This window comes from Oncorhynchus tshawytscha, linkage group LG28, assembly GCF_018296145.1.
Source record: "Oncorhynchus tshawytscha isolate Ot180627B linkage group LG28, Otsh_v2.0, whole genome shotgun sequence".
NCBI lineage: Eukaryota > Metazoa > Chordata > Actinopteri > Salmoniformes > Salmonidae > Oncorhynchus > Oncorhynchus tshawytscha.
This window is the reverse complement of record NC_056456.1, coordinates 17,224,628-17,238,068: the sequence shown is the minus strand read 5'-3', so window position 1 is coordinate 17,238,068 and position 13,441 is coordinate 17,224,628. Positions and strand designations below refer to the sequence as shown.

General features: G+C 42.3%; 1 protein-coding gene across 5 annotated transcripts in view; it reads left to right on the top strand.

Annotated features, from left to right (window-relative positions):
* Positions 1-13,441, top strand: part of LOC112227368 (phosphatase and actin regulator 1) — an 85,656-nt gene that overhangs the window by 29,913 nt on the left and 42,302 nt on the right. Inside the window, exon 1 of one of the 5 annotated variants that reach the window (XM_042307824.1) lies at positions 5,873-6,543. The exons of 2 other annotated variants lie outside the window; for them this stretch is intronic. In XM_042307824.1, the coding sequence (XP_042163758.1) occupies positions 6,246-6,543 (298 nt within the window). In that variant the 5' untranslated portion in view covers positions 5,873-6,245. Of the gene's footprint in view, positions 1-5,872; positions 6,544-8,916; positions 9,074-13,441 lie in introns of those variants that run through there. 2 more of the 5 variants (XM_042307825.1, XM_042307827.1) reach the window with 2 other exon arrangements.

Here is a 13,441-nt window from a genome sequence, read left to right as displayed (position 1 = left end):
GACAGGATGCTCTCAATGGTGCATCTGTAAAACTTTGTGAGGGTCACAGTGGCCAACCCAAATGTCTTCAGGCTTCCGAGGTTGAAGAGGCACTGTTGCGCCTTGTTCAACACACTGTCTGTGTATGTGGACCATTTCAGATTGTCAGTGATGTGTATGCCGAGGAACTTTAAGCTTTTCAGCTTCTCCACTTGCCTGTTGATGTGGATGGGAGTGTGCTGCTTCTGCTGTCTCAATGTTCATACTGTATAATTTAAATGAAAGTTTACAACAGATGGATTAAATTATAAAATGTATTTCAGACATAGTAGTTAACTGTATGTGGGCAGTGTACTCTCCTGGAATATGGAATGGTGTCTCCGTTGGCTATCAATCATTTCATGTTTCTCTCTTGGGATGGGATTTATAGCTGCGATGTAGCCAAGGTGCTCCCCTACAGCACCAAACGGGTAGTTTGTTTCCATAGCTAGTGATGCAGTCTCATAGTTCTCTCCTGGAATGTGGCAGGTTACCTCTGTTGTGATGCTCTTTCAGTTCTCCCCTGTACTCCGACTCGGTGCTAATTGAATAACCACCTCACGCTGGCTCCTTACTCTTCACACCCTGATTCCAATCCATAACACTGTGCAGGTACTATAGCTATAATTAGGTCTATTCTGAGACACTTTGCTGTCCCTGAAAATTTGGTGTGTTTGTGTGTGTGTGTGTGCCTTAAGTGGCCTCATTTACTGTTTTCTTTCATATTTTTCAGACTTTACATAAGCGATTACATTACGTTCTGTGTCTTGTCAAGTGGAAGATTGAGTTTAGTTTCAGGGTGGAGCCAATAACTGTGTAACTAAATGGAGGAAGATTAGGTTCCTCCCAGATTAGAATTACATAACGATTCAACACTGCCATTGGGAAACTGAAAGGAGAGACAAAAAAAGCAACCCTGCTTTTATCATGTACTTTTAATTCCCTTTCAAGTTTATGGGGAGGGAATATAGGAGATGTGCGTGACCTTTGAGAGAGAGAGAGGGGGAGAGCTCCAACGTGGTGGTTGTGTGTGTCAGTGCCAGACTCATGCCCTAACTCACAACACAGCTGCAAGGCCCTAGAGAGCGCGCCCAGTGGACTGTCTCAGCCTAGGCACTCACAGCAAGAAGTTGAGGACCTCCTCCTCCTCTTTAGCGGTTCATGTGCTTCTCTGTCTGGATGAGTGACTTTCCAATCCACTGGGACAAACTGACTGTACAGAACAGTAGGACAGTAATCGGTTTAGGGAAACTAAGGTGGCTGGCTAGACACTGCAGGGAGTGAATAAGCTTTGAAATTACATTAAAAAAAATAATGCAAATGATGTGAAGCATGTTTGAAACAGGAACAATATGTGTAATACTCTACCATGCTGTACATGTTCAAATCTATCCAACAAGATAAATAATCAAACATAGACAAACATGATGAACACTGTACTTTTTGAACATGTGGTTTAAATGCTGGTGGCTTACTGCTGGCTGAATGTGATCGAAGCCTGGAGCCGAGGCTATAGAGGGAATGGGATTTATAGCTTCCCCTGTAGAGGGAATGAGTGACCAAATACATTTCCACTCTGGTGAAAGAAAGGTATGGCCTGTGTCTACAGCCTTTTACATCTAAAGTATAAAGTTAACTCACTTTTTAAAAATCACTTAAAAAATGTCCACCTAAAATATTTTTTTTCCCTTCAAGAAATGCTACTGTAGCTAAAAACAACTAACCTTGCTCGGAGCCTAAAATAAATAAAACATACTTGGCTTGTTTCCCCATGAATGAGCCCAAGTAATGTGCTTGGGCCCTATCCACAGCCTGTAGTTACATAAGAACGCTGCCACACATCACGTGAGCCAACAGCTAACACTGGAGCGGCACACACTGATAGGGTCTGGCATGCAGCTTTGAACATGTGCTGCTTAGAGGAGTCATCGAAGGGAGATGCCAGCCGTCGCATAGAGAGCTGAAGTAGCAAACACACAGGCCTACATAGAATACATACAGTAGAAGGTAGTGAATCTGAGGTTTAAGATTGATCCCTTGTGAGCTAAATTAGCCCTGTCAGTTTATGGATGTCTTATGGACAATACCTTATCCTTACACACACACACAGCTGGAACTCCATCAATATGACCTGACAAGAATTGTTTAAGTTTTCATTTATTACTAGTCAAGTGTGGGAGTGTAGATAACCTTACTGTCCATCTTCCGGGCAGTTGGTGTGAATAGCACATGGTCATATTCTGTAATCAAAAAAGTGGCCAAGGGCACCGACTCCACCGCATCGCACCGTGGCGGCAGTTGGAAAATCAGGCGCTTCTGTCCCTCATTTCGGATAGGGGCTTTGATGTCACTGGAATAAGCCGCAGCTCATTGAAAGGAACATCAAAGGCACCACACATACACACGCACACACGCACAAACCAAAAATATATTCTGTCTGAAACATGATTGAAAATACCATGGGGACCTTTTAGATTTCTTCCCTATGTTCCCGCAGCCTTATTACTGCCTCATTTAACTTCTGGAGTTGAACTTTGTGAGGATCGAGAGTCGGAGTGCAAGGGGACTGCATGGCTATGGGGTGGCGTGCCGCTGGGTTAGTGGTTGGCCATTATGCACGATAGGCTGTACCCAACCTGCGTGTTGCCAGTCTAGATAGATCTGCTCCTTTGATTTATCAATCTTATCCTTCAATTAGGATTTGAAGCCCTGGTCGGTAGTTGGGCTGAAGACGCAGTAACTCAATCTGCCAGGCTCCAGACATGCAATTCTCCAAGTCCAAATGATAAAGATGCTACGGCCGCCGTCAGCATAAAACGGCATGACGCACTGATATAGAGCAGTTGTTATGATTGTTAACATGACTGCGCAACCTCCCCCCTTCCTTCCCTACCGTGACTACGCATCATGATTTCCATCCACATATTCACATATTTCTTTGGACAGCGAAGCTGAAACTTTCAATTTGGCTCTATACTCCAGCATTTTGGATTTGAGATCAAATGTTTCATGAGGCGACAGTACAGAATGTCGCCTTTTATTTGAGGGTATTTTTTTCATGCATATCTGTTTTACCGTTTAGGAATGAAAGCACTTTATGTATCTAGTCCCCACATGAAGGTGTTTTCAATATTTGGCCAAATTCACTTTTAGTATATTAAAGAAGTCAAAAGTTTAGTATTTGGTTTCATATTTCTAGCATCCAACACGTTAGTAGAGTCACAATCTTGTAGTCATTGCATGCTAGGAATATGAGACCAAATACTGAACTTATTAGTACTTTAATACACATATTACTTAATTTGTCCAAATACTTATGACACCTTCAAATGACATTCTGTACCGTCTCCTCATATGAAATATTTGATCTCAAATCCAAAATGCTGGAATATAGAGCCAAATTAAAAGTTAGCTTCACTGTCCAAAAAAATACATAGCGAAGTATACTTATTTCACTTGGTCCTTTTGGACCCATTGCGGGCATAGAGCGTCCACCATCACTGTACACCTCACTTTCCTCTGATGGCTTTTGCCTCTTGCCAGGAGCCTCATGATTGCATCCTGTACTTTACTAGAAAAGTACAAGAACAAGTACAAGAACATGTGTGATGGAGCCAAAACCCAGGAAAAGCAGTAGCTAGTGACTGGTTTATTGATAAAGAGGATGATCTATAGGCCTGTTGGATATTCTGTTAGGCACAGTAGGGTTAATGACTCCCTTTATACACATTTGAAGGATAGTTGGTACAATGGCAGATACATTAATTAAAGTTAGCAGGCTAATGATTGATTTTCCTCTAAAATGACAAGATAATTTTGCTTCATGCACAAAAATGGTGTGTGTGTTTAGCAATAAAGGCAAGTATTATTTTACCGTCCCTTGGGATTAATATTTCACACTATCATAACAAGAGCAGAAGTTAATTGCATTCAAAGTGTAATTCTTCAATTTTTTTCAGTGAATTGGGTTTAATTGGTGTATAATTGCCTTTCTAATCAAGTAGGAACAAGCTCTCTATCCAAACTGCACTATATATACAGAAGTATATACCCCTTCAAATTAGAGGATTCAGCTATTTCAGCCACACCCGTTGCTGACAGGTCTATGCAATCTCCATAGACAAACATTAGCAGTAGAATGGCCTTACTGAAGAGCTCAGTGACTTTCAACGTGGCACCATCATAGGATCCAACAAGTCAGTGGAAACGTCTAAGAGCAACAACGGCTCAGCCGTGAAGTGGTAGGCCACCAGTGGTGGAAAAAGTATCCAATTGTGATACTTGAGCAAAAGTATAGTTACCTTAATAGAAAGTTTCTCAAGTAAAAGTTAGTCACCCAGTGAAATTCTTATTGAGTAAAAGTCTAAAAGTATTTGGTTCTAAATATACTTAAGTATCAAAAATAAAAATGTAATTGCTAAAATATACTTAAGTATCCTTATATTAAGCAAAGCAGACGTCAACATTTTCTTGTTTTTATGTACGGATAGCCAGGGGCACACTCAGACATAATTTACAAATGATACATTTGTGTTTTTTGAGTCCACAAAATCCGAGGCAGTAGGGATGACAATGTGTTGTCTTGATAAGTGCATGAATTGGAACATTTACCTGTCCTGCTAAGCATTGAAAATGTAACAAGTACTTTTGGGTGTCAGGGAAAATGTATGTAATAAAAAGTACATTATTTTCTATAGTAATGTAGTAAAGTCAAAGTTGTCAAAAAAATGTATAGTAAAGTACAGATACCTCCCCAAAAGTACTTTAAAGTATTTCTACATACTTTACACCACTGTAGGCCACACAAGTTCACAGAACGGGACAGCCGAGTGCTTTAGTGCGTAGCGCATATATATCGCCTGTCCTCGGTTGCAACACTCACTACCGAGTTCCAAACTGCCTCTAGAAACAACGTCAGCACAAGAACTGTTCGTCAGGTGCTTCATGAAAATGGGTTTCCATGGCCGAGCAGCTGCACACAAGCCTAAGATCACTATGTGCAATGCCAAGCGTTGGCTGCAGTGGTGTAAAGCTCGCCACCATTGGACTCATTGGAGCAGTGGAAACTCGTTCTCTGGAGTGATGAATCACACTTCACCATCAGGCAGTCCGATGGAAGAATCTGGGTTTGGCGGATGCCAGGAGAACGCTACCTGCCCCAATGCATAGTGCCAACTGTAAAGTTTGGTGGATGAGGAATAATGGTCTGGGGCTGTTTTTCCATGGTTTCGGGCTAGGCCCCTTAGTTCCAGTGAAGGGACATCTTAACGCTACAGCATACAATGACATTCTAGATGATTCTGTGCAACCAACTTTGTGGCAACAGTTTGGGGAAGGCCTTTTCCTGTTTCATCATGACAATGCCCGCATGCACAAAGCGAGGTCCATACAGAAATGATTTGTAGAGATCGGTGTGGAGGAACTTGACTGGCCTGCACAGAGCCCTGATCTGAACTCCATTGAACACTTTTGGAATGAATTGGAACTCCGACTGTGAGCCAGGTCTAACATTAGTGCCCGATCTCACTAATGTGCTTGTGGCTGAATGGAAGCAAGTCCCTGCAGATGTTCTATCATTTAGTGGAAAGCCTTCCCAGAAGAGTGGATGGATGCATGCTGTTATATCAGCAAAGGAGGTACCAACTCCATATTAATTTCCATGATTTTGGAATGAGATGTTCCGAGCAGGTGTCCACATACTTTCGCTCATAAGTGTATCATGTAGCTGGAGCCTATAATCATTCTTGTCATTATCAAGTCTTGGGATTTGATGTTAAACCTTTACTTTCTGTCTGTAGACTAATATAACTGCAGGAGTGAACACTGGGTAGCCAATTATGCTTGCCGTGAGCGGATTATTTTTGCAGACGAGGATGGGGACCGAGGGAGAGGCAGAGGCACTGCAATTCACACACTCGATATGTCTTCTAGCGGCACTGGTCCATCATCATAGTATAGTAGCATCCGTGGTTTTGACTTCTGCCCTTGGCATTGCGGAGGCAGGCGGGTGTGAGTGCAGTAGATCGGAACCTCAGGTGCAGGTGTGGAAATTACAATATTCTATCTGACGTCGTTGATAGAAGAGAAAGGGGTTCTGCAAACGCGCGGAGCGAAACCCTCGTGATTGGTTGAAGGGGTGAGGTCAGGTAGGAGTCGAGGCGCCGTTTGTTTAAAAACCCCTCCCCGTATGCCGTGCATTTTAGACGCGAATCAATTTTCGTGTCTTTATGTTCAAGACGGCCAACTACCCGATGGCTGCGGATCCCGGGCCCACCATCATGCATGGGAGTTGGTTCAACAACACGGGCTTCAGGGAAAACAATACGCCTGTGGCGGTTGAGAAACCGAAGAAGAAGGCATTTTACCTGGTCAGAATGATGTCTCTCAACAACAATAAGAAAGAGCAACAAACCAACCATCAGCATCACCAGAATAACAATATGCCCTTCATGATCCACTGTCACATCGGGAAAGAGATCAAGCACATTTGCAGCAACTGCAGCCGCGCGAACGATACCCAGGACGGTGAGTAGCTTAACCTATAGCGGCATATGGATGCGTTGTGGTACGGTCTCCCTTCAGCTCTGCTGGCTATCAAACAGAGTGGTTTCATTGAACACGCTCAATAGGGGGGGGTAACATGCGCAGTTCTTGTTTGCCCATTCCGCGATTATATATGTCCTAGAGTTATGAGATTAAAATTGCTTGATGTATTTAATTCTGGTAATCCTGGTAACCTTCATCATAGACACAATGTACTTTTCCAGCGGAGCCTATTCTTTACACTGCCATTCTGTTGCATTCTGGGATAAATGTAACATCACTTAGTTTGACACAATGCGTAGTGGGCCACACATGTATCAAGACAAATTGGCAGCTATAATGCATTATTTCTAAGAAAGAGTGGTATGCAACAGCAGCTACAGTGTAGCTAAATGGCATTACCCATTTTAGACTTGGAGAAATTATATTATGAGTTGTTGAACTGATATTTTTCTTTTGGAGCAGGTTACTGGTGTGGATGTAAAATTGGCCTTATTCTAACACCACAAAGAGCCTGCTCCACAATATGCATTGTGGTTTACTACTCATAGACCTAATACTCCAACGAATCCTCTTGATGACCCCCTCCATCCCAGGCTCTACTACCCCCCTCCTCCTGATTAGCACCTAAAGTGGTCATTCTCAGTCCCCTACTGATTCTACTCCACCCAAACATGAAGGAGAATGTCACTCACTCAGCCAAGATGATTGTGGACCAAGATCCATTTTGGTTCCTGGACTAGGCATAATCTGGTTCTGGGATACTGGCCAGAGGAGTATAGATGTGTGTATCAGAGAATACATGCTTGTAAAGAAACACTAGGGCTGCAGTCTAAAGCCTCTTTTAGTCTTTGTAGCATTCTCTTGAGTTTTTGTTGTGTTGCAAGAAGTGTGTAACTTTTGACTGCAAAGTACTTTTTATTTGTTGGCTGCTGCTCCTATGACATGGTGGATGTCTCGAGGATGTTTGGTGTGTTAATGGGCTACTATGGGAGTATTTCTTGTCACCAAACGCAGCCGGGAAAATAAACCATGTCGCTTTCAATTTGCATCCCTGTCAACAAATCTAGGAAGTGTGTGGCTGGCTGTCTTTGTTGTTGTCTGAAATGCATATGTGGCAAATGAACAATGTTTGTATGAATATTTCTGAGCTCAGGTCTAAACCCCCCCCCCCTCGATCTCTCTCTTTCTTTTTGGACTCCATTTGAAGTCATTTGAAGCACCACTGGATTCAATTAGCATCGAGTCTGAATCTATTTATAGACATATGTGGCAGGATTCCTAAGATGGTTGGCTGTGAGGCTGAGGCCGTGAGCGGCATCAGGCACTGCATTTAGGTAATCGTCTGTTTCACTGCATTCATGTCCACCTTGGTTCACATGATTTATCATGCTATACCCCCGGTGGAGCGGCTGCCTTCCCTACCTGTGAAGTGACACTCCCATGTTGTCGCTTGTCAACCATCATGGTGATTTGATTTAATTATGCACGCTGTGGTCAGTGGCGGTGTCTGTCTGCACATGGCAGGGGTGGTGTGACACTGTCGCCCTGTCCCTGAGCTAGTGATGACTGAGGTGGCAGATTGCATGGCTGTCATCAGGGCAGACCTTGCCTATATTATTACTCAAGTGTATAACTCACTATTGACTGTTATATGGTGAAGACTTTCTGTCTGTGTCTGTGTGTGTGTGTGTGTGTGTGTGTGTGTGTGTGTGTGTGTGTGTGTGTGTGTGTGTGTGTGTGTGTGTGTGTGTGTGTGTGTGTGTGTGTGTGTGTGTGTGTGTGTGTGTGTGTGTGTGTGTGTGTGTGTGTGTGTGTGTGTGTGTGTGTGTGTGTGTGTGTGTGTGTGTGTGTGTGTGTGTGTGTGTGTGTGTGTGTGTGTGTGTGTGTGTGTGTGTGTGTGTGTAAGTAATATATCAAACTGTGAAAGAGGTTTTCTTACAAGCCAGAATCTTAAATAAGTTCCATTTGAACTTTCTTTACTGGTTGTCTATGCAGTTGGTCCTAATGTCCAAATAATATCCACAGGAAACTATTATTAAATAGACTTTGCAAAACCCTGGGACATGCGCAATACCATATAAAATGGGTATTATCAATGAGATTCAGCCGCGGGCATATTTTTATTTAAATCTATTGAGTGGAAGGTCAGGGAACATAATCCCAAATAATTTGTAGATTTTAAATGGACCACATAAGCCCAAAACGATATATTTGACAAAAACAATTTCAAACCTTGGTTACATTTGTATACGATCACATATCTCTATTATGCGTGGGACTACTTTGGATCATATTTCCAAAATCACTTGTAAAGACTTTTGCTCAACTGTGGGAGGGGCAAATAAAATCAACCGCGGGTCAATTTTGGGCAGTTGGGGAGCTCTGCTGTAAACACTTCCAAGACGCCTTGTGCATATGCCTCCGGTGATGAACAAACTAATCTTGAGAGCCACACACAGACCCTTGTTTTGAAGTCTGATTGATAATACGTTCCTGTGGATATTGTCAAGTAAGTACGAAATCAGCGAACGGGTAGAGTAGGTTTATTCAACATTCTGACTACTTATTCTGATGTATTTTTTACTGGGGCTGGGAATTGCCAAGGACCTCACAATACGAAACGTAGGTGCCAATATGTTTTGATATTCCAAAACCAGAAAGCGCACGTGTTAGGACAATGTATCAAATTGCGTGAGGATTATGTAGTTTGGAGAGTGTTGGTACACTGGGAAGATGTCGGCGAGACCTCGGACCGATATGAACGATGTAGAATCTAAATACATTTTAAAGACGTCTTGCCAATGCGTAAACGCTATCTACACTGCATCTTCCCGCTGTTTCCTGTATTGGGGATGGGCCTTTGGCAATTTTTGCCTGTTCTAGTACTCGTACATTTTTATTTATAAAATAAATAAATAATAATTAGCACTTGAATGAAGAAAACAACATTTTTATAACACAAGGCTCGCACTGGAAAAATTGGTGCATTTATTTATATGGCAACAATGCCTAATTTATCATAACAATTACAGATAACAAATCCTAATTGCTAAATTGGCGCATATACACTATATTCAGTCAATTATTAAAAGAAAGTGTCATTTTTAAGATTAGTATATTGAAACTGTAATATCAACTGGTTATATTTTGAAACACTGTCTTCAAAAAGACCGTTACCTCAGCAGGGGTGTTTGCTTGTAGAAGCACAGCCAGGTTTAGTAATTGTTTATTTTTTTTCCTGAGCCCTTATCACTGTCAAGACACCTATTTTATATGAAATAAAAACATGATGTTAAATAACAGAATAAAATAGAAAATAATATTTTTCAAAATGGGAAAGTTGCCATCATGAAGTGATGTGCATGGAACGGTTATTCTCATGTTTATTTTCAAATGGGGCTCAATTTGGAGACTGAAAAGATTTGGCATGGGTCCTCCAGATCTTCAAAAGGTTTTACAGCTGCACCATCGAGAGCATCCTAACTGGTTGCATCACTGCCTGGTATGGCGACTGCTCGGCCTCTGACCTCAAGGCACTACAGAGGGTAGTGTGTATGGCCCAATACATCACTGGGGCCAAGCTGCCTGCCATCCAGGACCTCTATACGAGGTGGTGTCCGAGGAAGGCCCTAAAAATGATCAAAGACTCCAGACACCCAAGTCATAGACTGTTCTCTCTGCTACCGCACGGCAAGCAGTACCGGAGCACCAGATCTAGGTCCAAGAGGCTTCTAAACAGCTTCTACCCCCAAGCCATGAGACTCCTGACCATCTAATCAAAGTGCTACCCAGACTATTTGCATTGCCCCCCCACCTTTTATGCAGCTGCTACTCTGTTTATTAGACTATTTGCATTGCCCCCCCACCTTTTATGCTGCTGCTACTCTGTTTATTATCTATGCGTAGTCACTTTAACTCTACCTGCATGTACATATTTCTTCGACTAACCGGTGCCCCTGCACATTGACTCTGTACAGGTACCCCCTGTATATAGCCTCACTATTATTTTACTGCTGCTCTTTAATTATTTGTTACTTTTATTTATTTTCTGTATTTTTCTTAACTGTATTGTTGGCTAAGTGCTTGTAAGTAAGCATTTCACTGTACCTGCTGTATTTGCTGCATGTGACAAATGCAAAAATGTTTTCAAATCAAAATTGTAAGTAACAAAAAAAAGATAAATCCTTGAGTTCCAATTTGTATTTCACGCTGTTGCTTGTAGGTGCACTTGATTTAGCAGCCCTAGCGACGGGAAGGTTTTTAATAATTTCATGTGACTGAAGGTAGAACTCCGACCAACTCGGCAGGCCCAGAAAGCAAATCAAGTACACCTAGTAGGCCTACCGCTGGCCAATCATATGGCTCAGATCACTGCATCTGCACAGTTGCCTTGTGCCATAGACTGTAAAAAAAGAAGCCTCGAACGCACAGCAAAGTTGATCATGTGAGATTTCCAAACATTGAAAACCATGACTAGAGACTCAACGATACAGCAGAGATTATTATTATTTTTTTAAATGAGTGAGTTCATGTTTAAGTTCTGATTCAGCATCAATGTTCTTCCTACTTCCACTCACGCTACAACCAGCACTGCAGCTGCAATGAATGAGTACAGCAAAGTGTTTCAATAAGCTAACTTTCTTATTTGCGGCTGGTCTTTAAAAATAATGTTGTTTTTTTTTGGAATAAGAGTAACAATATGAATTGGTGCATGAAGCATAAATAATGCAGTCCCACTTAAGTTTTGCCATCAGCTGGAAGACTGTTCACTTTCTTCGGCAAAGGGAGGGATGAGGGACAGTGAGTCGGGTGAGGGGCAGCCAGTAAAAAAAAGAAGCTAATATTGTTCACTCAGCTTTGCCTCACAAGTCATGCAACAAATGATCTATTACCAGTGTGATCATATACCTACATGGTCTGAGGAGAAGATTGGCAGGGCAATTCAAGCAATGGGGCAATAGGCTTCTACAAGCAAGCGCCTCTGCTGAGATTACTGCCTTCTTGATAACGTATTTGGGATATAGCTTACTGCACAAACCTGCTACAGTTCTGTTTTTAATTGGCTAATGTTGCTTAGGCTTATGTTTTTTAAGTTGTTTAAAAAAAAATATTATAATAATCTGAGCGTTAGTTCTCAGCTTGCATTTTCACGCTGTGATCTCAACCCTGAAAAGGTTTCTGACCGCTGGCCTAGGCTTACCAATTCTAAATGGCACTAGCAGTTCGCTAAGTAGCATAAGCGGAAAATCGATGGGACGTAATTATTACAAAACTGCAGCTCGTTGTTGGAACACACACACATTTTCCTACTTTAATCAACCAGTCGATTTTGAATTTGTGATAACTGTCATTTGGCAAAGAATGTAGCTCGTGTATCCCATCAGTTAAGTTTTTATAGGCATTTATTTTTTCAGGCCGTGTGTGTGTGTGTGTGTGTAAGCATTTGAGTGAATAAGACTCAGAGGGGAAAGGGAATTTAGGGAGAAGGAACTGTGTGATGCTTAGTTTCTTTTTGGTTGTGCCCTGCAAATACACATGTACAAATGGAACACAAGAGTCCAAGCAAATTTAACATTCGGGCAGCCACAAAGCACATTCCACCAAATAGTGTTACAGTATATTAAAATAAATGGTACACTTAACATAGCACACTTGGTCTGTAACAAGTTATCTCATGAGAAGCTAACAAATTGCAAGTTTTAAGCACAAGTTTTGTAAGTATAGACCGCCAGAGACTAGTCCTGTTCAGTGTAGAGGTGATGCGTATGTTGATTACGACTGTAGCATAGGCCAACGCACTGCTTTTATCAGGACAAGTCTGGGAGAGTCTGTTTCAATATGGATGCCTTATCACTTATTCTGTTGCTATTAGCTTGAGCACGTTTTCTCTTCAATTACTCCTCTTGATGATATCAAAAACTACATCAAAGGAGGACAAACGCTCTAGTGACTATAAGGAGCTAGTAGGCTAAACACGATTATTTCTCCCTGGTCTGTTTTTTTGGCAAGCTAGTGCGGACTAATCCGCAGCATGCAGCTTCCTGCTGTTCAGATTCTGAATATATCCTGCATTATGCTGTCTGATAATACACAGGTCTGTTTACTCTCGCCAGGTTCACTTATTATTCTCATATCAAGCAGTAGACTACTGCAACACCGTTTCCCCTGCCATAGCCCCTCACATTAGTACCACAAACTGCCATGAACAAATGTGCAATTTCGAGTACACAAGCATTATTTAATCTGCAATTATTATTCTTTCATTTATCCTGTAATGTATATATTTTTTTAGCTAAATGCAAAGTATTATCATTCAAACTTTATGTAGGTACATCCCTGGCTGTCCGATAACCTGTCCTGGTGGTGTGGCTTGTCCTGCACTCTGTATTCAATCATAAAGTTTGAAGACGACTCAGTCTTAGGCCTGATTACCAACAATGACGGGGACAGCCTACAGGGAGGAGGTGAGGGACCTGGCGGCGTGGTGCCAGGGAAATAACTTCTCCCTCAACGTCGACAAAACAAAGGAGCTGATCGTGGACTTCAGGAAACCGCAGAGGGAGCACGACCCTATCCACATCAACGGGACCGCAGCTGAGAAGGTGGAAAGCTTCAAGTTCTTTGGTGTACACATCACGGACAATCTGAAATGGTCCACCCACACCGATAGTGTGGCGAAGGTGCAACAGCTTTTGAGAGCATCCTATTGGGCTGTATTACTGCCTGGTACGGTAAATGCACTACTCGCAGCCACAGGGCTCTCCAGTGGGTGGTGCAGTCTGCCCAACAGATCACGTGGTGCACACCGCCTGCCCTCCAGGACACCTACAGCACCCGATGTCACAGGAAGGCCAAAAAGATCATCAAGGACATAAAC